At 50.7% G+C, this 27,895-nt stretch overlaps 1 protein-coding gene across 5 annotated transcripts in view; it reads left to right on the forward strand.

The window, feature by feature from the left end:
- ZMAT4 (zinc finger matrin-type 4) overlaps window positions 1-27,895 on the forward strand; it is a 74,511-nt gene that overhangs the window by 13,737 nt on the left and 32,879 nt on the right. For all 5 annotated transcript variants that reach the window (XM_085316910.1, XM_085316908.1, XM_085316906.1 and 2 more), the window contains one exon: window positions 16,121-16,222. In XM_085316910.1, the coding sequence (XP_085173036.1) occupies window positions 16,121-16,222 (102 nt within the window). The remainder of the gene's footprint in view (window positions 1-16,120; window positions 16,223-27,895) is intronic.

The raw sequence follows: 27,895 nt of genomic DNA on the forward strand, positions 1-27,895 counted from the left end.
CCCGTGCCGTTTCCACCCTTCTCTGCACTCTTGCCATTCTGGAGTCACGGAAAGCGGAGCAGCGCTCGGCTGCTGCACCTCCGCTCTCTCAGGTGTGCCGTAGAGCACCTGCACCTCCGAGGGCTTCCCTTGCTGTTCGCAGCGTTGCTGACTAACCCCTCTTGAACAGGCTTTAGGTTGCCTGGTATGGAGATGCTTTGCAGATATTTGCTGTGATCTGGTTTAATCTGCTGTTTCCCATTTACAATAGAATTGGTGCAGCCAGCTGCTCTCTGCTGATTTAGCACCTTCCTCCTCATCAACAGCTCTGTTTCTCTCTCCGGATGGCCTTACAACACTGTGCTATGCTAAGTAATTCCTCCTCCTCATCCCTAGGGAATTAGCTGGGAACATTAATGGCCAGACCTTTCCTCTGTATCAGCTACAGATYTGTGGTCCAGGTATGAACTTATCATCCCTCCAAGCACATGTTTTGATGTTGAGCCCCCTCCCTCCAAACCCACCATCAAGAAAAAACACTCCAAAACTTCAAAGATGAAATATATACAATAATAATAATGGCTTGGGTTTTCTTWTTTTTTTTCTTTGAGAATTACTCATTTGCAAGAAGCAACTTTTGACAGTCTGCGTCTTTTTCAGACCCATGAGTTTCATTACRAGGTGTTTTTAAAGTCAGAAATCCTCCAGGAAGGTTGAAGTATGTCAACATAAAGGGACCTGAAGTCACTGCAGAGGTCTGAGATGGCAGAAGCTAGGAAAGGATAGAACTCCTTGGTGCTTTTTCTGGCTGCGATTGCTCTAGGTCACTTAGGCTCAGACTGTCAAATCTGGGTGTCTTGCTTCATCTGGGTTAAGCTCTCAAGGAACGAGGTGTGACTTGAAACCCAGAACTGTTCTGATAGATCAAAACTGGGCCAGTTTCTAGGCCAAAACTGGGCCGCAGATGTTCCCAAGGGTGGATCTGRGTACATAGGCAGGAACTCCTGAGTTTCAAGGTTCTCATCTCCCCCTGTTGCACAGATACCTTCCTCATCTGAATGCAGGCGGGTTTCTTCCTGCCATCCCTCAACAGGTAGCAGAACTGTTTGCTGTCGCTSCAAGTGTGAACAGCAGCCCTTGCTGCAAGGTGCGATGTGCCACTGCCAAGGGCTGCCCTCAGGAAGCAGCAGTTGCAAGGAAGGCTTCCTTCCATGCCACGCCATCTATTTGCATCCACTAAYGGAAGGTTTAGCAGAGCCAGGCTTGGCTGCAACAGTTTTGTAGCTGTGACCTTCAGGCAGCTTTTGACTGAGACTGGAGAGGCGCTGATTCAGTAGGGTATTGCAGCTTTGCCCCTTCATTTTGTTCTTTCTATAATTTCTCAAGCATTTTGGCACCCAGCTACGCACTGATTGTGCCGCTCACATGAGGGGACACTGGGCAATCGCGGTTGCTGTCCCCTGTCCTCCCGCAAAGGTTGTGCCCCAAGCAGCCTGCCCAGCCTTGCTGGGGTGCTGCCGAAAGCTCCTTATGGCCCGACCAGGACGGGGACCGGTGCCCAGAGGACATCCTGCTCCTTTCTGCGGCGTACTTGAGCAATTTGCTTGAGCAAGTGCTCACCTCCAGGAAGATAGGTGAGTGAGTTAAAGTCTAGAGGAATTAAGTGCACACTTTTCTAGGCCGTGGCTCTCATGGGAGTCATGAACAGGAAGAAAATGGTTTTTCTATGGTTGCTGTGCAAAACAAGAGTCTGCTGGCATTATGTTTTGTTTTCTTGCCTCGGAGGCATTACCAGTGCAAAGGGCAGGTGTCCTTTCTGCAGGGAGCACCTAAAGCTCTGTAACAAGCTGCTCTGACTTTATCCAGGGGTGAGGAGGTGCTCGGGGCCCCAAGAAGCTTTCACGGACCTGGCTGGCTGGTGGAGGAGCCCAGGGCAATGAGGACCTCGGGCAGCTGTGACACCCCGCTCCGGTGCCGGTTCCGGCTTGGTCCCGCGGCCTGCAGAGCTGCAGCGCCCTGCCCGATGCCCGGGCTCCCTGCGTGAGGACCTCCCTTGCCCAATGTCCTCCTCCTCCTCTGGAGGAGGAACGCGCCGGGCCCCATGTCAGCCCACACTGCGCTGGGCTCCTCATGCTGCCGGTACCTTGCCGCAGCACCGTGCTGCGGTTCCTGCCCGCTGTGCTCCTGAGCAGGTCAGCACCACGGCACTTGGCAGGGCCGCGAAACCATGCCATTCTCTCCTGCATTTATTAATTGGAAAGAAATAGAGTTGCAGGGAGTGATCAGATTTTGAGAAAGACCCTGAGGTCCAAAATGTTCCCAGAGGAGAGATCCCTAATTGCTCTCTAATTGCATCAGGGTTTAATTTGTTCTTTTTACTGTAATGTTCCCATTTTTTCTAGATAGTTTGTTTTGTTCCATTAGCTAGAAATGGTTGGAGATGAATATTTTCGATATTAAAACTTGCCTGTTGTGTAATGCTTGACAGCTTTTAGGCCTTTAATGTGCTGGCAGGGGAGGCCGAAGGCTGGTGGGGCCACCCAGCTGCCTGGGCCAGCCCATTCGCACGTGCRCTGCAGCGCTCGCTCTTGTAGCCTGGTCTTGCACTGAGACCCRTCCTGGGCATTTGCAAAAGGTTTTGCAGTCACAGATGAATCGTCARTCTGTGGGGCTGCAGGAGCCCATAGGTGAGCTACGGTCGGTGCGAGCAGTGTCACTGCCTGTGTCTCTTGTTGGAGTTAGTGGCTGGGCAGGCAATGTTGCTGGAGACCTGGCTGAGACCCATTTGCCTGGCAAAACAACAGCAGATTGGAGGAAGGGAGCCTGTGCCAGTGGCAGGGAGACAGCTCCACAGCWAGCCTTGCTGTGAGGATGCACTGGTGGCAGGGACGTGGTGGTGTCCCCATGGTGAGGATGCACCACCTGTGGGATGAGGTGGCATCCCCATGGCGGGGATGCACCGGTGGCAGGGATGCAGTGGTGTCCCTGAGGTGAGGATGCACCGGTGGCAGGGATGCAGTGGTGTCYTGATGGTGGAGATGCACTAGTGACATGATGCGGTGGTGTCCCCATGGTGAGGATGCACCAGCAGCGGGGGTGCATCGGTGGCGGGGGTGCAGTGGTGTCTCTGTGGTGAGGTTGCACCAGTGACAGGATGCGGTGGTGTCCCTGTGGCGAGGATGCACCAGCAGCGGGGATGCACTGGCAGCAGCGGGTTGTACTGGGAGGGCACGCAGCAGCTCTGGCCCCCAGTGCCCTTGCACCATGGGGAGGCAGCTGGTGGCTGGTGGTGAGTGGGGCCGCAATCCTCCTGGGGGTGGTGAAGCACRGGGCCCAGGCATTCCTGAAGGACTCGCAGCCAGCAGTGCTTCCCAGGCTCTTCCCAGTAACCCATGTTACCAGGGTGCTGGGGTGCAAAATTCACAGCATGTGTGAAAAATTCAAACACGACTGCTTTGAAACAGGCTTTTGAGAACTTAATTTGAAAACAAGATATCAGAGAATATCACTGTTTAATTCCAAAGCAGAAATATATTTATTTTGCCTCACTAAGGGACCATGGGGTCACAGATGCAGATAAGCTTGGAGCTGCTCTTTGCCAGTGCACATCTGTCGGAGAACAAGTCTTCAAGGYGGAGGAGTAAATAACCTTCCTGTATATCAGCTTGTGCATGTGGGACCCTAGCTGTGCTCCTCCTTGCCCCTTACAGATGGTATATGTCACTGGAGGAAAGCATCAAAATGACAACCACGGGTCCAGCTGCTCACTGGAAAATCCCAGGCAATATTATTTCCAGCCACCAGAGATGCTCCATGATACTACTAATTGCGGCAGCAATTAATCGGTCTAATGGTGAAATGTGGGGCCATAACTCAGGGGCACCTGGCGACGACTGGGGCCGCGCAGGCTGCAGGGGCCTGTTACTCCCTTGCTTTGGTTGTCAGGCATTTTTATGGCAATTTTTAGTTGCTGTGCAGGCGTGCAATACCGTAGCAGCCAAGGGAGCCCCAGCTGAGCCCCGTAACTTGCGGGGTTGCGGGCGATCCCGCGCGCTGGGGCCGAGCTGCGGCCGGCAGAGGCGCGAGGAGCTGCGGGGCAGATCGGGAACCGGCCCGCGTCTCCCGGCTCCCCACAGGCACCGCCGCTGGCTTACGAATAAACTCTCCAGCGGCTTTGTAATCTCCTCCTGTAATAAAAGCTTGGCTGGTTCGTATTTGAGGCTTTCAAATTGGCAAGCTACGTCGCAGTTTAAGGGTGAGTTCTTCTGCCGTTTGCGCTGAGGGTGTTTCACACTGCCAGCCTGAGCCGATCATCACCAACCCCATCACGCTCATTCCTTTCGGGCCCAAGTCATGATTTGAAGCAAGTTTCATTCTGCAGATCCCATTGTGTCAAGCGATGCTGTACTGTGGGAATTTGGAGTTTCTTGATGGATGCTTTCCCATTTCTCAAAAACTCTCTGRTTCTTCCAGGTCTTGGTCTCTTAACTCCTGCTAGGCATCTTTCCTGCACCAGAAGTAAGATGTCTCTTTAGCCTGTGCTTTTGGAGAGGTCTGCACCTTTGGAGAAATTTTGCATCTGCATCTGCATGGTGCAGAAGTGTTTTGCCCTCCCCCTAAAGCACAGGGATTTTCTGTTTTTGTAGATCATACAAAAAATCATTTTTTCCAGGCTTTTCTGTGTCCTAGCTGCAAAGGAAGGCTGATGGCCATGGCCCAAAGGGTAACGTACAAACCYCACTTTGAAAGCTGACATCGTACCAAACGTACTGGCTCATTTTCATCCCCTCCCGGCGCTCCGGGGGCTGTGCAGTGAGTGCCGAGGCCCGTGATGGAGACCTTTCCCAGGCCTGGAATCGGAGCCGTTCCCGAGAGGAGCACGTGGCTCCTGGCGCGCTGCAGCTGCAGCCCGGTTTATCGCTGATGAAAGCAGTCACTCGCGTTGCCCGAGACACTTTCACCCGAGGAGCAGGAACAGCACAACGGGCATTGATTAACCATTGCTCACGGCTCGCCTGTTGGGGAGGCAGAGAGTAGGGTTGTTTCTTTTTCCCAGAGATGGGAAATGAAGCATGCATTATCTGTGTGGCTGGCTGAAATGCTCGTAGATACCAAACAGGGCTGACATGAACTGAAAAGTCCAGCCTGCTTCAGCTCTACAGGGATGAGCACACAAGACATCCCTGCCTCTTTGAAGAACACAAATGCCAACAAAATAGCAATTTTTAAAAATCAAGGACAGGCAAAGAAAAAAGCAGTGGGAAGAAAGTAAATGTTTTGCTTTACTTAAGATAAAGCTCCACCGCGTTTGCTGTTGTGCGCGGAGCTCATTGACAGGTTAGGTGATAATATGAAGGAGTCTAATGGAATCTGCTGATCCCCAGTAGAGGACGTGGAACGGGGATGTGGAGTTAAGTCCGGAGCCCGGAGGTTTAGCTGTCCCGTGCGAGCGAGGGCCGAGGCGCTGCGTGCAGGGTGCCTGGCATCCCGACGTTACGTGACTCCACAGTGCGGCTCCGGGGGCCGCGCCTGGCGCCCGCTCCCAGCAGAGCCTTTCCGCCGCGGACGCCGGGAGGATCATCCCAGGAGCCGATGCGGGGCTGGCGCGGCGGAGTGCTGATGGCACCTCCGCAGGAGGTGCTCGAGCTCRGCCAGCTGGGCCAACATGGAGACTTTCACCAAGGGATACAGTAGGAAAATAATCCCCCATCAGTGACAGACAGATTTGTTCTCCAAAGGATTCTTCTAAGCTCGTTGCCACCTCAGATGGCTTTGCCTCTTGGGTCTCTGAGCTGAAGCTGATGGGGAATGACAAGCCCTGATTATGCAAAGTACCAGAGGCTACAAGATGTAGGCACAGGATTCAGCTTGACTTGCTKCTGCATGTTATTAGGGAGCCACAGGAAAAAGTAGGTCCTGCGTATCCATTAAAAAAAGCAGCGTCCTGACTGCAAGTGCCCGGAAACGCCACATGTGCAAGCCGTGCGCGGCTCTTCCTGGCGGCACCGGCTCCTCGCCCTGGGACCGGGCAGCAGGCGCCGGGCAGCCGGCCCGGCCCCTGGAGGCTCCCGAGGGATTTCCGCATCCCTCGGTTTCCATAGCGACGGCGAGCATCGCGGGCGCCCGCCCCGGAGGCGCCCGCCGCAGCACGCCCGCGGGTCCTGGGCTCCGCGGGGCGCGCCAGGCGAGGACGAGCTCCAGCGGGAGGGAAAGGGGACGGAGCRAGGGCTTCGGGCGAGGCACCGCTCCACGCGGGATGTGTCCGCGTCCGCGCGAGGTGCCAGGAGCGCAGGGGACATCCCGGGCGGCAGCGCCCGCTTCCTCCTCCGGAGCCGGCGCGCGCTTCGCCGCGGGCRCCATCCCCTCCTCCGTCCCGTGGTCCGCTCCCCGGGCCGGGCGCGGGCTGGGGCCTCGGCACCGCTCGGGAGCCGAGCCTCGGCTCTGCCGCTTCCCCCGGGAAGGCGCCGCCGCGGCCCCTCGGCACCGGCGCGTTCTGCGCTGCGTTCAGCGCGTTTCCTTTGCTTGGCTCTGCGGTCCGAGGGCGGGAGAGGGGCTCGCCTGGGCGCGAGCCGTCCCCGTGCCGCTGCGGGCGGCCGGAGCCGCGGGAGGGAGGCTCGGAGCCGGCTCCAGAGGGGCCCAAGGAGCTCCCGGCCGGGGACGCGCGGCGCTTGGGAGGCTCCAGGCTCCAGCTCTGGCTCTGGCTCTCTCCGCTGCGCCTCTCCGCAGCCTCTCCTCTGCTTGGACACGTGGAGCGGACACGTGCAGGGTCTCTCCTGCTCCCCAGCTCGTGCCACACACAATCTTGTTCTGATTTTCAAAGCTCCAATAAAGCGTGTCGAAATGCATCAAAGGCTGAGCGCTGCAGCGAAGCCAGTTGGCTCCGGAGAGGAGTTCAGGAGAACGGACGGAGCAGGGAGACGTCGGAGAAGCCTCGGGCCCCCCCGCCGGTGGGACGGCCGCGTCTCCGGGCAGGCCAGGGAGCCGGGAAAGCCGACAGCGGCCGGGGCTGCGCCGAGGCCGGGCTCAGCACGCTCCGCTCCGGCGCCCCGGCTCCGCGGGGCCGCAGCTCCCGTCGTCGCTTTGCGGCGGGACGTTCCCGTGCCGGCTGCCGTGCTGAAGTCCCTCGTCCCTGCAGGGCACGGGCCCCGGATGCTGTTTCGTATCCTGCCTTTCTCCAGGGCCCTGCAGGCGCTGCCCGTGCTGGGAGCCCGTTGCTGCTGCCGGGCATCGAGAGCGCTCCTTCCCGAAGCCACTAAAAGCGTCCGGAGAGCCTGAACTTGCAAAGCGGGTGCAACCATCCATCATGCTGATGGTGCTGGGAATGAGGCACTTSAAAAGGCAGTATTTTGCATTTCTTCAGATGCCCTGTTGTAAGTGCTGTGACACAGTTGCTAAAAGCACATTAATTATTAGCAAAGAGATTTTTTTTTCTTTTTATTGCAAGACAAATTAAACAACTGAAGAAAACAGGAAGTGTTACATGAGAAGTTAATCCATGGGTGAGTGACAGTACCAGAAGCCATGGTAATTCACGACATGAAAAAACAGGACATTTAATTTTTGGCTTGTTGTTTGCCTTTGGCATTCATGCACATGCTCAGTTGTCACATCTCTAGTGCTCCAGTATGGAGGGGTTTGGAAGCTGTTAATTCTAGGAAAGGTAATTGAGGCCTTAGAGAATAAATTGAGTATGGGAGCGAAGAAGGTTTTTTTTTTTATTTTTTTTTATTTTCCTCTCTTGACTGAAACAAACTGAATTGTTGAATTTAGTGCCTTGTCATATAGCATTACCTGCCCATGCTCATACACTATGACAAATCCACCTGTGCAGAAATTCTGTTTTCATTGCTATATGCAGGTGATCCAGCAGCARTCTCAAGGGTGAGGCTCAGCACAGGACTTCCCCAGTCCCCRGCACCATCCCCGCGGACTCTGTTCTCTGTCAGGTGCGGAGCAAAGCTTGCTAGGGCATGGCGAAGAGGACCTGGTCTGAGGGAGCTGGGCATAAGCGGGGACACCAGACTCTTGTGCTTCTAGGTTGATGCAATGCCAGTTACCAAATGGCTGTTAAAAGAGCAGAGGAAATTAATTGTCCGGGTTGGAAGGGTTTAGCCTTCCTGAAGCGGTTGGACTGTGAATGGGCCAATTTGGTGCAATCCAAAGTCACAGAAACTTAACTGGTTAAATGATGATACAAACCCTGTTTCCACACACCAGTTCCCGATCTCGGTGAGGCTGATAAGCGTTTATGCATACGTGGGAGTGAATCTGCCTGTGTTRTGGGGATGTGGTCCGAGGCTGTCGCGTGGAGAACAGCCCTGTGTGGAGGGCCGTTCRAGGATGCTCCCCCAAACCTGGTAGTGGTGTTTGGAGGTGCGGGGGGAATTTGGGCAGGGAGAAGCAGTGGTTAAAAAATAGTTTGGTCAGAAAGACAGAAATGTAGCTGGAAGCAACTAAGAGCTAGAGCCGGTGGAGAAGAGCAGGGAAAGCAGTCTCCTTCCTGCAGACGCCCGTGCATTTTGCTCACGTGCAGGTGGCAAGACAGGCCAGGCACAGCCACGCAAGGGCTCCCCTATCCCGCTGGGCCTGGGCGCAGCTGATTTTTCATACTGTCTCTTTTGGATATTTTGCACAGGTTCCTGCCCCCTTCTCCTTGCAGTGTCCTTCAGGTCTGCTTTTTCATCTCCCTTAGGGGAAGACAAGGCTGGCTATGCACAGTTAGCATGTCTGCAGTCGCAGCAGAGGAGGGAGCAGCTTCTTTGATGTTTGCCTATAACTTTTACACTTGTATCTGAGGCATGTGCTGTAAAGTTTAGACAAGAGTTACCTAGGGATTTGGCTCTGATCTCAGATTTAGATCCTTTATTTGCTGTCTTCATTTAACATGTCCCCTCCTGAGCCATTGCTCTACGTGCCACGGGACCAGCCTGAGCAGGCGCTTGCAAACAGCACAGAAGGAGCATTTGGAAAAGCTGCAAGCTGTCTGCTTCTGACAACAGGCTGGTTAGTCCAAGGATGGTGCTGCATTTCCAGGCTCCCTACCCTGAAAGGACATGAAATGGTCAGCAGCTGCTCAGATTTTACATGGTTTTCTGCTTATTATTGTAGAAATACAGAAATAAATGAAAGTGTAAAATAATAACTGTAGTCTGTGAAGTGATAGAAAAGGGAAAATCTGGAATTAGAACAATTCTTTCRTGTTTAAGAGCTGGAACATGGGCTAGTTGCTCTGGAGCATTTGCATTGTGGATTTCCCGTTGTTAAAGAACTTCTTTTCCTACTCAGATCTGCTCAYTGGTCAAGAAAAAAGGGGATGATGCACTTGACAGCAGCACAATAATAAACATAGCAGCAGCTTGCTGAGGGAGGGTTTGCTTGAAATGAGATTATYGTGGTGTTTGCTGGAAATGTGACAGGAAGTATGTGCTGGAGGGGAGTGCGGGTTGTGCTTCCKCTGTCCCCGGGTTGCAAGGGAAGGCCTCCGAGAGCCGTCATCACGGCAAAGGACTGCCGCAGCTCGCAGCGACTCGGCTGGCTCTCTCGCCCTGCAGCAAGTCTTGTAGCAGTCTCACTGCTGTGCCTGGGTCTGGACGGCAAGAGCACTTATTGCGGGTGCACTTCCAGCACTCTCCTGTGTGACAGTTGCACATGCAGTGCATGGCTGTGTCTGGTGGAATTTAACCGGTGTGAAGCATATCGGTAAAGAAGGAAGTTGGCTTTGAATGTGTCTCTGATGTCAATAGCTGGATTGCTGTCCTCTAGAATTTAATGCAACTTAGTTAGAATCTTTCTAGCAGTTGCCAAAAACTGGAACCAGCCCCATTAAATGGATTTTCATTAAGCTGTTATAGTCACTGAAACTGCTCAGAAGAATCATAGCCATATGGCACAAGGTATTTAAAATGAAGTCTCTGATGACACAGTTTGCCGTTCCTGGAGATGCTGAGCTGACATGTGCAGAAGTTACTGATCAGAAGTGGGGAAGGGAGGGCATCTTCAACACTCGACTGCCAATGAAAGAGGAAATAATAAACCCCACTGAAAGAACAGGAGACAAAGCTATCAGTGTTTGAAGGCACCACTGTGTGTGCCTCTACGTAAGGAAGAGGAGAAACAAGAGTCTGAAATGCGTAGGACTTGATGTGCAGTCCAAGTGCTTCTGCTCAGCTGAGAGGTTTGGGTCCAGCTGGCAAGGATGAGAATCGCACATTAATTCTTCAACTTTCTGAAAGGCAAGCCTCTGAGAAGGTACAGGGAACATATCCCTTCTTGCTCAGCATCTGTGGTTCTCGGCAGGCGTCTCAGTCGCACGCRGTGCTTCACAGCCGCTGACACACTGCGGGCTGACTGCTGCCTGCTCGCGGCGGAGCAGCACACTCTGGTTCCACACCGCTTTTGACTAAGGCAGGTTACATGGAAGATCAGCCAAAGAGTAGTCAATTCTAGCAATTGCTAAGCACTTGCAGAGAGGGGGAGTTAAAGTGGAATTAAGTGATTARAAATACATAAATAGTAATTGCCTATGTACTTCCTTTATGACACTTGCAGGTGGAGGAAGTTAATAAATCCTCTGTTAGCATTGACCCACCAAACAATAATGCAGACTGTATCTGAGATGAGACAGAATGCAGAACACCCCCAGCTTTTCTGGAGCAAGAGAAACACTATGTATTTAGGTCAGGTACCCACACAACAAAGCTGTTTTCTTCATCCCAAGGCTTCGTGTCTAGGAGGTGCCCTTTGCTTAGACTGCAGCCCTTGCAGTCGTGCACAGATGCCATCCGTGGGCCAGCTGTGGGGACCTCGCTGTGGCTGCAGTGTCTTGCAGGAATCCCATTTAGGAAGCTGGTAGATTCCTCTTTCGGTTCTTGCATTGTAGTGGGGCCCTTGTGCAGCTCCCAGGGGAGCATCGGCTGTGGACCTCCCTTGTCGTCTGCGCGAGGAGCAGCCCCAGGCGCCTGAGGACCACAGCAGCGAGAGTGCCTGCTTTTTGGTGCTCGGAGGGGCTCTGGGTGCAGAACCGGAAAGGACCTGCTGCCCTGGCTGGCCAGGCGGCACCAGGAGAGGTCCTTTGCATGCCACTGGGCAGCCCAGCTTCCCAAGACTCACACTGCCAGGGAGGAAGCAGCCTCCTGCCTGCTCTGGAGATGGGGAAGAGATAACCAGAGCTGTTTCAGCAGAACAATTAGGGAGAGATGATCTGGACTGGTTTCCTCTCATCACCAAACTTTATGCTGTGGCCTGGAATCTATGAGCTCCTTGGATGCCGCAGCAGCAAGAGAGACCGTTATCTAGCTCCCTGTCGCTGATTTGTTCACAAGAACACCTAAATGAAATCAAGGCAGGTCTAACTTTTAGGATAGAAAATCGACTTTGGAAAAAAAGAAGTAGCTATTTTCACTACATTTTTTCACTACCTTGACATTCTTTTAATGTACTGCTCTGGAATGTTATCCTATAAAGGAGAATATAAGCGTACTGGAGAGAGGAGAAAAAGAAAAAAAACAAAGAAACCAGCTAACGGCCACCAAACATCGAAGGTTTGTTTAGAGCCACAGCAGGAAGCACCAGGCAGATTTAAAGAGCTGCCCTTGGGAAAGGCTGTGTGAGAGCGCTCCAGCAGCACACAGCCAGCCAGGAGGGCTGTGGAGAAGGGCTGCACTGCAGCCACATCTGCTGCGTTCATGTGGCTCGAGTAAAAGTCTGTGTTTTCTCAAGTCAGGGGTCAATACTTGAGTTTAAACTTGTTCTCAGCCTGTCTGCATTTCTACGGGCAGCTTTGCAGGGTGGTTTGTATAAATGGTRCTGGTAATGGCATGCTTATGAGGAAATCTTTCTTCTATTGAAGAAGCAAATATCCCTTGCCAAGATGAATCTTTTATTTTTGTCAAACTGTTCATAATAAATTTAGTCCTAAGCAGTTATTGTTACCAAAGCTTTCTAATTATTTTAAATAGCCAAGCTTACATATGCCTGAATCCTCTCTACAGTTTAGCCTAATATATTCATTCAAAAGCATAGAGGAGGCTTTGCTTCCATTCATTCTTCTGTTCTCCCTAATCTCCATCCCTCACTCTTCCTCCTAGCTGTCATTTTCATTACTATTAAAAAGCAATACATGCAAAAACACACAGTGAAACACTCTGCAGGTGCCTCAGTATGATGAGGACACTCAGCCAGGCACATGTGGAAGGTGCTGAACCCTGGTCTCACATGAGCAGTTAAACCAGGAGTTGCTCCGTGTGCTGCTGTGACAGCACTGGAAGAAAAAGGCAGCTGCAAGGGAAGGAATCAAGCTTTGCTGAAGTGAGCGAGGGACTTGCTGCTGCTGCGCTGTGTATCATTTGCCGAGGAGGTCAGGCGTGGCCTTGGATCTGTCAGGGCCAGGAGGATGTTGGTGTTCCCATGAGCGCTGGCTGGTGTGGTCTGGGCTCCTCTACCCCAGCTGCTTGGCATCAGTCCTGTCTGCTTTCCATCTCTGGGGAACACTGTTCTGTGTCTGTATCAAACCAAGAGCCCTGATATACATGCTAGAGCACCATGCTACTGCAGTAGTGCAATTAATATGTGTAGCCAYCAGTAAGAGGGCAAATTGCAAATRTGGGAGTCACAGGAGTAATGTTAGCTGTTGCATATTGGCTTCACTGGATGCTCTTGAATGCATGAAAATGCACTCATTCCTCAATGTCCAGTGCTCCCCGTGGCTGGTTAGAAAGTGAGTGGCACTTTGGAGTAGAGTGGAGTCTGGGATGGGCTTGCTGGAGCCCTCCTGCAGGATTTCCTTCCTGGAAGGGGAAGGATGCATCTTCAGGTGAAACTCCAGAGCAAGGAGCTGGGCACCTGCTGCTCCTGGGAAGCTGCATGCAGAGGCCAGAGGAGCACCATGCATCCAACAGCTCCCAGCAGGAAAGGGGCAGAGCTGCGAGCCCCTCGCGGAGCTGTGCCCGTCGGCACAGTGAGTTGTGCTGGCGGAGGCAACCTGCACAGGGGCAAGTGGCAGGGACGGCTGCACAGGGCTGGGAGTGGATGGGCTTGAAGAGCTGCAGTCTGGGTCTGGGGAGAATGCCTGATCCAAGGCCCAATTCCAAATTTCAAACAGGTAGCACTTTTTTTGCTGACAAAATTGATGCTGTTTAAGATGTAGTTTTACTGGTGTGTAGGGACCATAGCAGAGGTTTTGGCTCAGCTGTAGCTGTGTGTGTGCTTTCTCTCATGGGTGATAATTCCTTACTTCTAGCTCTATGCAGCATCATACAAACAGTCATCTGTGACTGTCAGTAAGGGAGATGTCTTTCAGCCCAAGTCCCCCTTTAATGTTTAGCACTGACTTAAATGTCACACCTAAATCACCTTCAGTTGGAAGTCATCTCATCTTGTAGGCTGAAGCGGGGAGACCTGAGTCAGTGGGTGGATGGGAGCCTGCCTGGGAGGCTCAGGGTCCTGCAGGTGCTGGTGTTTTGGGGAGGGTTGTGTGCTTCCTGAGGCAGAGCTGAGCCAGTGCAAGTGCGAGCACTGCTCGAGTCTGTGCTTGGAAGTGTTTCCAAGCAATGTGAGCAAAGGCTCCTTGACCATCATGAGCAGAGCAAGGGAAGAATTTGGGTTCTCTGACTGAAGAAGACAAACAGTAGATCCTTAAATTCTCATTGGCTTTCTGGTAATAATTTATTGTTAATCAAAATCCTTTTTTTCCGCTGGCTTGTACAGCCAGTGGCATCTATTGGTACTCAAGTTTGCCTCCAAAGATACCATATGGAGAATGCTTCCGCCACGTGTAGCCTGTGACAGTGCTCTTGATGCATTTCTTTAGGGTATGCCCTTACACAGGGTTTTTATTAGGTGAGCTGAATAGTTGCACATGAGTCATTCCACAGTGCTCGCTGCGCAGCGTTCACGTTGTCGGCATAATAACTGTATTCACCTGTTGAGATGCATTATATCCTCGTGTAGTGACAACAGCGTGTAAAACCTAACAGGCGGTGTTGAGGCTAACAAATCTTATACCTATACCAGAAGCTACTGCTTATAGACAGGACATTAAATCCTGTTGTTGGATAATCCTGTTCAGCCCCCACTGCTGCAAAGGAGGGGCAGAAAACCACATTCATATGCACATACATTAGAGGCATAATAGATTTGGTATCTGTTTTCAGACCTTGAAGGGATAAGCTGATACAGAGTAGCTTTTCRTTTACTCTGATTTTTGCAGTGAGAGTTTACACTGCGAGCATTGCACACTGCATGCAAATGAAGGCAGTATTACCTGCCTCTGCCCTGGTTGCTGGATTAAGATTTAATGAGATTCTTTGCTTTGCCTTGTTTCAATCTGTTGTATTTAAGTGAGAGTTTTTTTCATTTTACCTTGTCTTTGATGCAATTTCGACACATTCCTTGTACTTTTAAAAGGGTCTTTTGGTGTCTGGGAAAGTTTCTCAATGCAGCATTTTTCTAGACAGGGTAAATGAAGATTAAATCTAGGCAGATAGCAAAGGAAAACAAGCAAGCATCTTTGCAGAAATGGAGCCAGCAGAGCAACTCTGAGGTTTGTCTTTTGTCTGATAGACCACAAACACCAGAATAACCCTTTTTCTGGTGGGAGGCTGGGGGGCTAATCTGTCTCTCCATGGTGAGAGTCTCTGGTGTCTGCTCAGCTGCTTGTCTTTCACGTGCAGGGATCTTCCTGCTCTGGAGGTGGCAATACAGCTGGGGGCTTGGGTGCAGCCCGCCTGCCGGCCCGGCAGCTCTGGCRGGGACTGGCAGGCAGGCGTGTGCCGAAGCGTGGCTCTGCGAGCTGGCTTCCGCGGGAGCCCGGCTGCAGTCAGCCGGGCTGGCGGGTTTAGCACGTCCCTGTGCCCCAAGGCAGCAGAAAAGTTGCCCAGGTCTTTGCTGCAGAATCCAGCAACTTCGGCTTGTTCCACACGATCGTTTTTGTTCTAATGATATCTCCCAAGTTGTTTATTTCTATGTTATTTTCCCTTCCAATCAATGAAATTAATGATATACAGTCTGCATCATCAGTCTTCACTGTACTGGGGTTTGTTATGACTGTGAATTAATAGAGACTTAATCTTGGCAGTTCTCAGGAGGTATCAGCCTCTCTCTCCCTCTTGAATTGCAAAGACTATCTATTTGTTTATTTATTTTTAAGTATCCTATGAAGCTACTTCTGGTGTTTTTTGGCACTTCTGTGTTCAGTCTCTTACAAGCCTTGGTCCTGCTGATCTGCATTTTGGATATCGATACAGAGTTCATGCAAGCAAAATCAGGCATCAATAAGGAAGGTATGAAGGAGGACTTAAGGTCTCCTGTGGACAAGATCACTCATCAAGCTGTTCTGGTGAGTGTCCTTGTTGAAGTTGTAGGGAACACAGAAATACTTAAGCAGCTATTTGGGAACTGCGAAGCCCAGTAAACCATGCAAGCATGATCCTTCCTTGTCCAAACTGAGAAACAGAGCACCTTCCCAACTCTGAAACACCTTCCTCCAGGTTATAATGATGTTCATGTTCTATAGTAAACGTCTTTCTTATCATAGAACAACTGGCTAACTGTGTTTCAGGCTAGGAGCAATGTAAGTTAGAGCAGGTTGTGTGCGTGGTACTTCTAGAYATGCAAGATAATGGAGAACAGCCATTTACAGCCAAAGTTCGCATGTGAAATATGGATATTTAGCAGCACGGGGCTGTGCAGAGCCGATGCCTGTGGGTGCTGGTGAGGCTGGAGCACCCAGTCCTGCGGGTGCAGGCGTGTGTGCAGCCGGGGGGCGCGGGACATGCACGGCAGCTACTGCTGGTGCCCCTGCCCCTGCCCGCCTCTCGTGGCACTTGCTGCCCCAGGATGGAGGCACAAGTCTCGCCCGGTCGGTGCAGAGTGCCTGCGTGCAAATCTCTGCAGCTCCAAGGCGTTTCAGCGAGCCGGCGTTTCATGCCTGAGGCGCACACATAGGGGTGCAGTGGGGCCTGCCAGTGTTTCGGGTTCGCACCATCACGAAGCTGGTCTCCCCTGCTTGCAGTGGCAAGAGCTGTTCAGCTCGGGTATTGCCTTACCCTTGTGTCTGCAGGGATCGAACACAGCTACCCTGCCCCGTTTTACCAATGGTTTGTAACTAACTGTTTGTCTCTTTTCTTTGTGTTGCTACGGGCAGATGAAATCATCCGACATTGACCAGGATTTGTTCACCGAAAGCTACTGCAAAGTGTGCAGCGCTCAGCTGATATCGGAGTCGCAGCGCGTGGCRCATTACGAGGTAGGATGCTCTGCGCTATTTACGTTGTGCTCTGCTCCAGCCCCACCACCGCGTCTTACTGGGTGGCATCGGATGCTGTGCTACACCAGCATCCAAAGCTCCTTCTTGAAACTCAAGGTTCAATAGAATATTTTTACTGGTGGCATTTTATTCTGCAACCGATGTCACTGCAATATTGCCTGCTGCATTTTCTTCCTGTTTAAATTTATGAATATAGGCTGCAATTTGAACACAACTCCAAGCTAGTTTTCAAAAAAATGTCGTTAGCAAGGAGATCAATTAAGAGTTCAGTAAAATGAACTCAAGTTTTAATATTAAATGTGCTGCACTGTGCTTTGCTGAGTAGGAATCACTGATTGTGCTGAGAACAGATTAGTATTTGTGAATGTATTTAAGCGCTTAAGAAGTAGGCAAGCAATAAACAATTAGAGAGGATATATCATTAGAGGCATGTTAGAACAGCAATTAACAGCACCGCACAGCTTCAAAACAAAATTAAATAAATTCCTATTAAAAAAAGGAGGAAATTACTGAAGGATATGCTGCTGTGCAATCCTCTGAGAAAGGAAAAACACTGTACGGTCCTTATCTTAATACATGCTCCTTACGGGTGTGGGAAACACGCAGTATTGGGCTCTGCAGCAGAATCGCTTAAGTAATCATCCAGGTGGGGATGTGTCAGTGTTAACCAGGAATGAGAAGGGGAATTTTCTCATTCACATTCTAATTAAGAAGAGGGTGACAGGTTGYGCTCTGTGGTGGTTGTTGCAAAGTGTCCAGGCAAGCATCCTCTGCACGGAGCGAGTTTCCTGGGGACCCCTGTCCATGCTCTCTGYGGCCACATGTAGGGAGGACATGTGATGGGGCCCAGCCTCTCCTGGAGGGCTCTAGGAGAAAGAGGTGATGGATGTGGAGAGCCTGGGGACGAGGGTTTTCTGCATTCATGGAGGCTAAGTGGCTTAGTCAAGCTTTGCCCCCACTTTTGAATGTGCTAAAACCATCAGTGTCTGCAGCATTTCAATGAAATCAGGTTCCATGCTAAAAGGCCTTGAAGATGACGTTTCCCCAGACTTCTGTCCTGCTTTGAATGTTTCCAGTGGGTATATAGGGTAGATAATGGTATGTCACCGCTGGCCCTGCTTCACAAGTGCCCATGCTGGTGCCCATGCTGGCACAGGAAGCTTAATCAGCGTGCAGGATCCGGGAAYGCTGTGTTGCATTAATAAATACTGACAACAGTAATACACGTTTACTTATAAGGCACTTTACGTGCCCTAAGGAGTTTGCCGAAGCAGACATTGCCTGTAAATGCTCCTCTGGCTGCCCTCAAGTGTGCAGCAGAGATCTCCCGCAGCTGCTGCGAAGTCTCAGGCAGCAGTTTTAGGGGCACCTTCCAGATCTTGACAATGTGTGGYGGGGATGCCAAAGTCTGGCCTGCAGTAGGCCAAAGATGCCGTGCTGCAGAAACAGGAGCAGCTACCTGCGAGCAATRGGGTGTGCAGCCAACCGCTTCTCTTCTGTGTCTGTAATTGTCGATATGAGCTGAATTCCTAATTCACAGCAGATGTTTTGGAAATGTGGAAAACAACACGTCTTCTGTTGTGTGTTTCTGCTGTGAGGTGTTGTGCTCGTTTGTCACCCCTGTGAAATCCCAGCAGACGTYGTTGACGTTCGGCACAATAATGCCATTATATAACCTCGCCTGCCAGGTTGTGTAATGCAGAGCGTCGGAGACCTGAAGGGACAAAGCAAGTGAGCCCGTCCTTCCCAGGAAACGGGCTTGCTGAGGCCTGGCCCGGACTCTCTTCCGATGGGCTGAGGGATGGAGATTTCTGTGCACTGCGGCTACCCCGCGCTCCGGCCACGCGCCTGCAGCAGCCTCTGCTGCGGGTGCCGAGGCGTGGTTCTTGGGCAGTCGTTCTAGTCACCCCTCCGGAGCGTAGCAGGAATGCTTGAGACATCCCAGTCCAGGGGGAGCGGGAGATGCAGTGGCAGAGCAGCTGTGAAAACCTCCCCTAAGGTTTTATGAGAAAGGTGGTGCTGGGGCAACATGCTTGTATCCAGGAGTAGATCTCTCGGGGGCTTGGGCAAGTCTGGATAKTCTTCACCATGCTGGTTGATGCACGTCGCTTCTGGACTGCCTACAGCTCAATGTAGCATTGAACCTTGCGGGAGCGATTCCAAGGAGTGAACGTGCTTCAGCTGCAAATGCGAACAGAAAATCTTTGCGCAACACTCTGGTCTCTTTTCCAATGAGTTGGATGTGGCTCCAAGAGACYTGAGCAAATAATTTGTAGTGAATCATTTATTAGATGAACTTAGCCTCTTTTTCTATGCAGACATTGGACAAGCAGTATGTGATTTCCCCACATACATTAATCATTGAAAATTATTGGGGAGTAATTTCTGCAAATAATTCTTGCTCTGACACTGTTTCATATGCAGTTTGTTCTGAGTACCTGCAACAAGAACCGGGAAGGCTATTTTTTTTGTTGGATGCTTGAGTCATAAGATGCTTTTATTCCTTGGCCAGATGAATAAATTAAGTTTGTGATGCAAGTATTCACTTTTATAACATCAAGGTTCACAACAGGACTGTTCTTTTACAAAACTGTCATTTCCAATGTACTATAGCTCCATCCTGCCAGAGACCTCCAGCCCTTGCTGCAAGCCAAATAGTTAACAGCATGAATATAAAATTTGCTGTTWCTTCCTAATTAAAAAGTAGCTGGTGATAATTTTCTCACATTTTTTTTTSTTGTGCAATCTATGATCAAAATGGATATTTTTTTTCCACAGGGAAAATATCAACTTAAGATGACTAAATTTTCAGCAAGGCTATTTCCACCTGATTTCCTAAAGCTGCTTTGTTTCAGCTTCTTGACTTGGAGAAAATTAGCACCGACATAAAAGTGTCAAGTGAAAATGAAATGTAAATGATATTTGTACAGAAATGTGTGTTTTGGAGGAGATTGCCTGACCACGGGCACTGGTGGACTTTGGGTTCTGGGCAATGCTGTGAAAATGCAGCCGTGGCTGCTGCCGGGCTTTTTGGGTGTGCTGGCAGCACCTCCAAACAGTGCAAGTGTTGGGGTGGGGGGAAGTTGAGTGGTGCGCTTAAACGCGCTGAAGTGTTCGCTTGGAGCAAGTCTCTGTGGGGCGATTTTGGAGATGTGACCACAGCTATGAGTGAAGATACCCCCAAAAGACTGCGGGGATCTAGGAGCTCCTGACTTGTGCTGTGAGCACGTTTCCCTCCATTGCAGGGGCAGCTGGCCTGGACGAGGCTGCTTTGCAGTTGATTGCATGTGTTTCTGTGCAGCAACTACCAGGCAGAGATGCCAATCTGCAGACTTGGGCTAGTGCAGTGTCTGCTGCCTCGAGGAGCCGTGCTGGGCTGGGGGAGGAGAGCCCCGGGCTGCGACCCGCGGTGGGGTCCCGCACGTCCTGGGGGCAGCACCTGCCGCTCGCGGGGCACGCGGCTTGCTCAGGTCAGCAGCACCTCAACCCTGGCTGAGCTGCAGATCAGAGGGAAAGGAGCCCGGAACTTGCCTCTCCCGCATTGCCAAGTAAGAGCTGCGGCCTTTCTGCCAGCCTCTGAAATATTGGCTCCTCTGTGCATGCAARTAAGACGTTTCCCTGTATTAAAATAAAGGGAAACGGCATATGAAAGGGGGATGTTTTTATCTTGCCAAACAGAAATAGTCACATCCAATCACTCTCTTGTCTCYCTCGCCAAATCATCCACCAATAACTCTTCTCTTCTTCTGCGTTACTTTGCCAGGAAAAAAAAATAATTTGATGTCAGTCGTGCAAAATTAAGCAGCATTATTTCCAAGGGCGAGTGGAAAAATGACAAAAGAATCAGAGTGTTTGCAGCATATTTTGGCTTCAGACTTGACATACAGCAAAACACCRTTCTTATTTTATGCGTTTGGCGTAACAAGAGTTACGGTATTGTCTGATATTTCTGTTGGGCTTCTGCTCGGCTCCACAATAAAATCCACAAAACCTTTCCCTCTTCGTGAAGCTGCCAGGTGCTGCTGTTTGATCCAGGGCTTTCGGGGAGAGCTGGTTCACGTTACTGGCTGTGGGTTATTGACTCATGAAGTTGCAGCTGCCTGATGAGAAAATGCCATAAGCAGCTCTCCGGCGCGCAGTGTGGGATGCTGCTATGAAGGTCCTGCTTAGCTGCCACGCCGCGGTAAGTGGGAGAAGAGAGGCATCTCGCTGTCGGCACCCAGAAGATCTCRGAGTCACCACGGGGGCTGCGGATCGATGCAGCATGCTCCGGGCATGTGCTAGCCACAGTAGCAGGTCCCTGGAGGCCACACGCRCCGTGTCCAGGGACGAATCCGCTATGGGCTCTCCGGTATTTTGAGCCTCGCCAGCTCGCCTGCTGTGAGGAGCAAGCTCGGTGGCCGGCACCTGGCTAGGACCATGCCTGTGCCATGCGAGAGGGGCTGGTGCCCCGGGGCACCTCCAAGGGCATCTTCTGCACTGGCTGTGGAACCAGGCAGCTCCTGCAGCGGGAGACCTTTTTGCTCCGGCTTTGATCGCACAGCACAGTATGGGTCTCTGAAGCACAACTTTGAAATAAGGGGATTGATTTTTCTTTTCTTTTTAATGATATCTGTGGGTGAGGAAAACAGAAACCAGTGACCTGGAGTCTGTGTCCTGGTGCAGAGGAGATGGGGGAGCCTGTGAGACAGCTGGGACTTGGAGCAGATCTGTGCTCCGAGTAGCTCCATTCCACATTGAGCTCTTGTGACTTTTACCAACAAAGTGTCACTGTCAGAGTGCCTTTCCACGAAATATTCAGGCAAGTGCAAACAACAGGGTGGGCTCAGAATATACTTCCACGTGTGTTTTGACCATGTCAAAGCCCTGGGGAGCTGGTAGTACTGAAAAGGCTTACAGCATGTGGCTTCTAGTTCAGTGGGCTAAAAAAAATCTCATCATCTCTTATGGTTTACTTGCTGCAATTGCATTGAAAGTCTGTGCTCCAGAGATGGGTTTCTCCATTTCTGCATCTTACCTTCCTCGGGACTGATAAGCCTCTTTGTTGCTGGATACCARCTAGATCACCCATAATTTAATGTTTCCTTCCAGCTCTGTCTTTGAGAGAAGGCTGTAGCAGTCCCTTTGGTGCATTGCTCTGTAAATTTAAAAGATCAGCTGTCTTAGCAAGCTCTGCATCCCAATCTCTGCATAGAAGTGTTCACAGCCATTAGAAAGATGTTACCATTTATTTTCAAGTTTCTCCTTGAAAATCCTGCAGGAAAACTACCAAATATGCAAAGTTGCCTTCAGATTCCACCTTGAGCTGCATATTCACCACCACATTTGCTCCTTAAGCTGCTATAATGCTTTCCTTTGTCATAATCTTTATTGCTTCAGGTGTTCAGACAGTACTTTACTTTTTCATTTAAAATGAAGAAATATGCCAGGTTTGGAGGAAGAGAAGCGCAGGAAGACGTAGCGCAAATCTGCTGCTATTGGTTCACCTTGCAAAGAGCAGAAACGACACTCCGATGTCTGACAGGTGGGGGGGTGCACGGGGGAGAGGCAAAGTTTATTGAGATTTTAGTGCTGAGCAAACTAATGAGGGCAGATAAAGCGTGGGGCCCTTTGGGCGGCCGCGGGAAGCGGCTGCTCTCCAGGATTTCCCCCCCGTCGCAGCCGCGCGGTGCCCGCGAGCAGCGTTGCGGCCCCGTCGATGCTCCTGTCCACGCGGTTTGCGTGGTGCTCCAGTTAATCCGCTTCCAGCTGGGCTCTCCTTCTCCAGGAAACCTCGCATCAAACGCTCTCTCGTCTAGAGGAATAATAAATGTTGTTTACCATTGACACATTAGTGCCTTAAGGACCGAGAGGTGTGTGCTTGGAAAGGCAATCTTGCGTTTGAAATATTAATGCAGTGGAGAGCACATGCTCTATTTAACAAAACAAATGTGCACGGATAGAGCTCAGACAGTCTGGGCTTGGTGCGAGCTCCCCACCCGAGACGCGGGGCTGCGAGGGGCCTCCAAAATCCCCCCCCCCCTTTTTTTTTTTTCCCCTGCTTCTCCCTGCCGTGGCGTCCGCAGGGCGGTTCGCCGGGGCTGGGCAGGTCTCGCTGGCGCGGCGGGAGCCGAGCGCGGGAGCGGGCCGGGCGCTGCCGCGCTGGCAGCGGGGAAGGGCGCAGGCTGCGGAGGGGTCTTGGTGCTTTGCTGCGAAGCATACCTTATGCCGGTGGCAGCCTCGATACAGCCAAACGCGTCGGGCTTTCACGCGCAGAAACCGCCCCCCCCCGCCGTCGCTCGCGAGCCCGGGACGCTGGGTGCAGCAGGTCGCGGCGATTTGTTTCCCTCAGAACATCTGAAATATCCTTTTTTTTTTTTTTTTCCTTTTTTTAATAAACCGATTGTGATTTGGGAGAGGCTCCTGAGGCTGGTGAAACGCTCCCGGTCGCACACCTGCTCTGCAGGGACTTCTCGAGGGGCGACGGCATGTGGGAAACCTGCACTGGCTTCAACTTGACAAGTAGGGAGGATATAATCACGTTTTTAGGAAAAAACAGCATGAACTCATGGTTGCTTAGGTGAATAGCTCATCAGTTAATTGCCTGTATTTGTTTACAAAATAATATCTAATCCAGTAACGTGCCTACCTGTTGCTCTGAAGGAGCTAGTTTCGCAGTGGTGAAAATTGTGTGTGATTGGGAATTGCGAACACGTATCTGGGTGCCCAGAAAGTCACAAGCGTGAGTAGACACTTTTTAAAAAATTAACTCACAGAGGAAAAAGGGGAAGTGAATAGAAATGAACATAAATTATAAATGAGGCTTTGCAAAAATTTCAAAGGGAGAAAAAGGACATTGGCACCCAGCAGCGTCTGGAATAACAGACGGGAGTTTGTCTCCGTGACGAACAACAGGGATCTTGACAATAGTGTTTGCTTGCTGCGTGGGCAGAGGCGGCAAAAAAAAAAAGGCGTTTTCTGAAAATACGTCTGTCCTCTATCTAAAAAAAGGCAGAGGATGCTGCTATATCACAGAATGAGGAATAAATGGTTTCCATTCCAGTAGAAATTTGGAAGTTTGTTAAACAGTGATTGGGAAATTTAGGGTGTTTTTTTTTCTTTGCAGTCGGCAGGTCTAGTGATTTGCAGCCAAGCGCTGGAAAGGAGCTGGCCGCGCTCTGCGTCGCCGCTGCGCGGCGGCCCGGGCAGGGGGCAGAGCCGGGCGGCACCGTGGCGGGGAGCCGCGGCCCCCGCGAAGGGGCTCCCGTGAGCRGTGCGGGGGGCGATGCAGTCGGTGCCCGGCGAGAGCCTTGGGGAAACGGATCTTGCCAAAATAACCGCACGGCTTTGACGAGATGGCAAGCCAGGCCAATATGGGTAATAAAGTCGAGGTAATCATATGACCATGTGCTTCATGGCAACTTAATTAACAAACTGCCAGGATACGAAAGATCAGCACAGTGCACCCTACAAGGATTAAAATCCAGCCGGGGTTTCCAGGTAAGAGTTTCTTGCAGGCTGTGTGTGGCCACGGCCGTCTGGCTTCGCCGGCAGTGCTGCGTTTTGCACCTCCTGCCCGGTTGTCAGCCTGCGCTCCAGAGGCAAAATCAGAGGGTTTTTCCCCGAACAAGGAGGGCTGCTCTGTCAGAGACCACCCTCGTCTGCGAGTCCTGGGTCCGCYGTTATTCCTGGAGGAATAAACGTTAAACGCAGTAGCTGTGCTGCGCCCTGGCGCTGCGCTCTCCGGGAAGCGCGTCGGGACGCGTCTCGTGCAGCGTTGCGCCGCGTTGCGCAGCCCGTTTGYGATTTAGGTTGAATTGTCAGGATTCTTCTGCCTCTGCCACTGCCCGCTGTATTGATGTAGGTAGAAATGATCTGTTTATTTACTTCTGTTGATGAACCTTCATGCAATAGCGCGAGAGCTTACAGTGCAGCAGCCTGCAGTCTCTGCGTGCAGACTGCCTCTTTCCAAGCGTTTTCTCACATAGAAATGGTTGTTTTTAAAGCGTGTGGTATTCAGGTAGACTTTTCCCTTCTAAAGGAGTTATCTCCAGACACTAAACACAGAGAATTTAAGTGAAAATGTTTTTGGCATATCGCTTTGTAAAACTACAAAAGGAATATTTACAGGCACTGAACTGCTCCCTTCGTTCTGCTGGAGATAAAGCTCTGGTGACTGTCGATGAAGAAGCAGGTATCGTTAAGGGCAGCCTTCCAGTCCCGGACTGCAGMTTTACAGATCTGTCAAAGTTTTGTCTTCCCTAAAGCTTGTACATGCTGTGAGATGTCAAAATAGAAGTTGCATGAGCCCGGATCCCGCTTCATCCCAATTTCCTCATTCCTGTATGCGGTGGTTCTTCTTTTGGCCCTTCTTTCCCATGTATCTCCACTAATTGGGATGCCAGTTGTTAACAGATGGTTAGTTAGGAAAACGAGTGCTGGTTATGAGCTAGCCCGCAGGAATGTCCTGATGAACCTTTGTGTTTGGGATTGTCTCAAGGACTCTGCAGCACAGTGGGGATGGAGCGTGTTTATGCAGTACTTATTGCCATTTCTTACCTCTTGTTGCTGTTTATGGACATTCTCGTGTTGTTGTAATCTCCAAAACTCGTTAAAGCACGCAGGTCTTCTGAACTGCATCGTCTACCTGGGTTGGAGCCCGGGAGCATGCAAAGCCCCTTGCTGGGCCTGCTGCAGCAGCAGAATTGCCAACTGTGCCTCTCTCACCACCTCTTTTAGCACTTACCCTTTCTCACGCGTCAGAGCTGCAAATTTCAAGTTGCTTTGTGGAGGGGAAAAGATAACTAGCAGGGCTGTTTGCAAGCAGCACACTAAGAATAATCACTCTTGCCTTGGTGTTAGGATGATAAATACACATGTAAATGTAGAAAATACCAGAGATAAAATGGGCTGACAAATGGGCTGTTCTACCTCCGCTCCCTCAGCGGGAATGAGATGCTTCTACATGCTTGCAAAGGACAGGGAAGCTTTTAAGCTCTGCTCTTATAACCGTAGGATAATAAGGCTGCACCTCATCCATGTAGTTTCAAACTATGCTGAATGTAAGCTATTCATTTTCCTTAGCATTCATAAATCCAAACAAATGCATAAATAAAGGTGAGAGGTGTTTTACAGAGGGCTGGAGCTTTGTTGACTTTTAATGCTGACATTTGGACATCATTTATTGCACAGCTGAGTGCCACAGAAGAGAACACTAAAAATTATTACTGTTAACATCTTGTCTTTTCATCTTAAAAAAAAAAAAAAAAAAAAAAAAAAAAATTAAAATTTTTTTTTTTTTTAATAAAAAAAAAAAAAAAAAAAAAAAAAAAAGGCTTTTTACCTATAAATTCAGCCAGGCAGCAGGCTATAGTTGCATATATCTGGACATTGTGAAGTGCTGGATTAAACTAACCCAAGGGAAGAGCCTCACGACCACGGGAAGGACACTTTGTGGCTGGCTGGCTGCTCTCAGAAGTGTAAATATTAAGCACTGGAAAGGCATTAAGCTCTGGATATCAGCCAGTCCTGGCTGCAGTGGGAGGTCAGGAGCCTTGCTGTGGAGCATCGGACMTGTCCAAGCCTGGGACCCAGCTGCCCGGCTGCGGAGGCAGAGGAGTGACACGACCTTCATCACTTCGCGTCCCGCTGACCCGGTGCTTTAGAACCTCCTTCGCGCAAAGCGGCGACGCAACRTGTCCGGAGGGACGCAGAAGTCCCCGGGCGCCCGCAGTGTCATCACAGGTTTGCACCTCTGCAGACCCAAGCCCTGGGTCTCCAGATCTATTTTGTCATTTCTTAATTATGTCATCACTGTTTGGACTTCTGTGCACTGACAGCTGAAGCTTTTGGGGTTTCTTGTGCTTATCTCACCCGGCGCCAGGTKTAGAGAGCGCTGGGCTCTGTCAGAGTAAATCACATTTTCTAAAAGCATACAGGAAGAGAAGCTGGGGAAGCATATTTGATATTATTTATYCTGAGTGATTTGCTCCATTAAAAAAAAAATATATATTGCATAGTCATATTTATGCATGCAAATTTAGTTCCATGCAAATTTAGCTCCAAGTTCACACCCCAGGAAAAAGAATGTTCCACTACATTCTAATGGTAATTTAATTTTTTAAAATTGCAAATCTGTGCTCTGAAATTATAATATTATGGTGTCGCYGTTCTGTGAGACAATCAGGAATGGAAATTCAGAAAAAACATTTGCATAACAATAGCTGCTGTGCATGTCTGGGTTCTGGATGCATTTATTTAGTAGCTGCTGGTTTTGTTTTTTTTTGTTTTTTCTTTCCTCTTTACACCTACTGGAAGACAAGGCTCTGTCAGTTGGTGCGACATGTTTTGAAGGTATATGTCTGAGCTCCTGCTGCTGTAGAAGCTTTTACATCTGCCTTTACATTTTGGAAATCACAGGGATTGCTTTGCCTATTGATGCTGATACGACCAAAGCTCCAGGTGCGTCTGAACGTAGCGTGAAACCTGCTCTTACTGTCSTAGTCCCCTGATGCATCCCTCGTAGGAGAAGTCTCATCCAGGCATCTCTCGGCCTCTTACGATCCCTCTGCAGAAAGGCAGGGCCCCGAGAAGCTTTCTGTGCTGTGAGCAGTGTTTGAGCGGCCGGTGCCCGCTCAGCGCCTTTCTCAGAAGAACGCTAAGAAATGCCTGGGCTGGGCGCGGGACGGGGACGTCGGCGCCGTGCCCCCCAGCTGGGGCTGGTTTGGGGCGCGATTCCCCGTGARGGGCGGCTGTGACGGCCGGGGTTTGGCTCCCGCTGGCGCCGGCGGCGCGGAGCAGAGCGACCTTGGAACAGTGTCGCGGCTCCCGGCACCGCTGGSTTCTCCGGTGAGGCTGGATCCGGGCTTTCCCCGGACGGTGCTGCTCAGCCCGGAGCACAGGGCCATGCGTTTTCGTGGCGGTGTCTGGCCCCGGGCGGAAAAGCTCAGGAGAGGCAGAACGGCTCTGGCCAGGAATCCGCGTAGYCCTTATCCCCTCTCCGCAAGGCCAGCTCCAGCTGCTCTGAGGAAAGCATTAGATTTCATAACGCGCAATTATCTGATAATTTACCCATAGGAGAAATTTCTTTCAAACCTTTGGCAGCTATCAATTGGCTTATTTCCTAGAGAGGGAGGCGTTATACCCCTTGTGCATTTTATCCTGCTGAAAGTTTAGAAACTCCGGATTTTCTGTTGTTTGCATGTGTGCATCTAATCCCTCACAATGCCATCCTGTCTGCAGCCAAAACTAAACAGCCCTCCTCTGTTCGGTCTCTCCAGCTGCAGTAATTGCCTGATAGCAAAAGTTGCTGCTCYTCCACCATTTTTTCCCACTGTGTCTCCAAGGGGCTGCAGGCAGCAGGGCTCGGACAGTGTTCAAAGTGAAGGGAAACCATTCCTCCTGCTATAGGCAGGTGCAATAACCGTTCCACGGTCACCTCAGCTCTGTGGCAAGCTCTGTGAAAGCCCATGGGCTCCTCTGCAAAATACAAATACTCCTCACTTGGGGCTTTCCTGCTTTTCTCCTTCCATGTTGGATACATTTCTCAAGGGGATGCGAAATCATAGTGCATTTTGGGCTTGTACACAGTGCAACAGAGCAGAACATCCTGGGTTTTGTAACTTCATTTCTTGCTTTTTTCTCTTTTCTTTTTTTTCCTTTCCTTTTTTTTTT

This window comes from Rhea americana, unplaced genomic scaffold, assembly GCF_003343005.1.
Source record: "Rhea americana isolate MKP2758 unplaced genomic scaffold, rheAme1 scaffold_480, whole genome shotgun sequence".
NCBI classification, from domain to species: Eukaryota; Metazoa; Chordata; class Aves; order Rheiformes; family Rheidae; genus Rhea; species Rhea americana.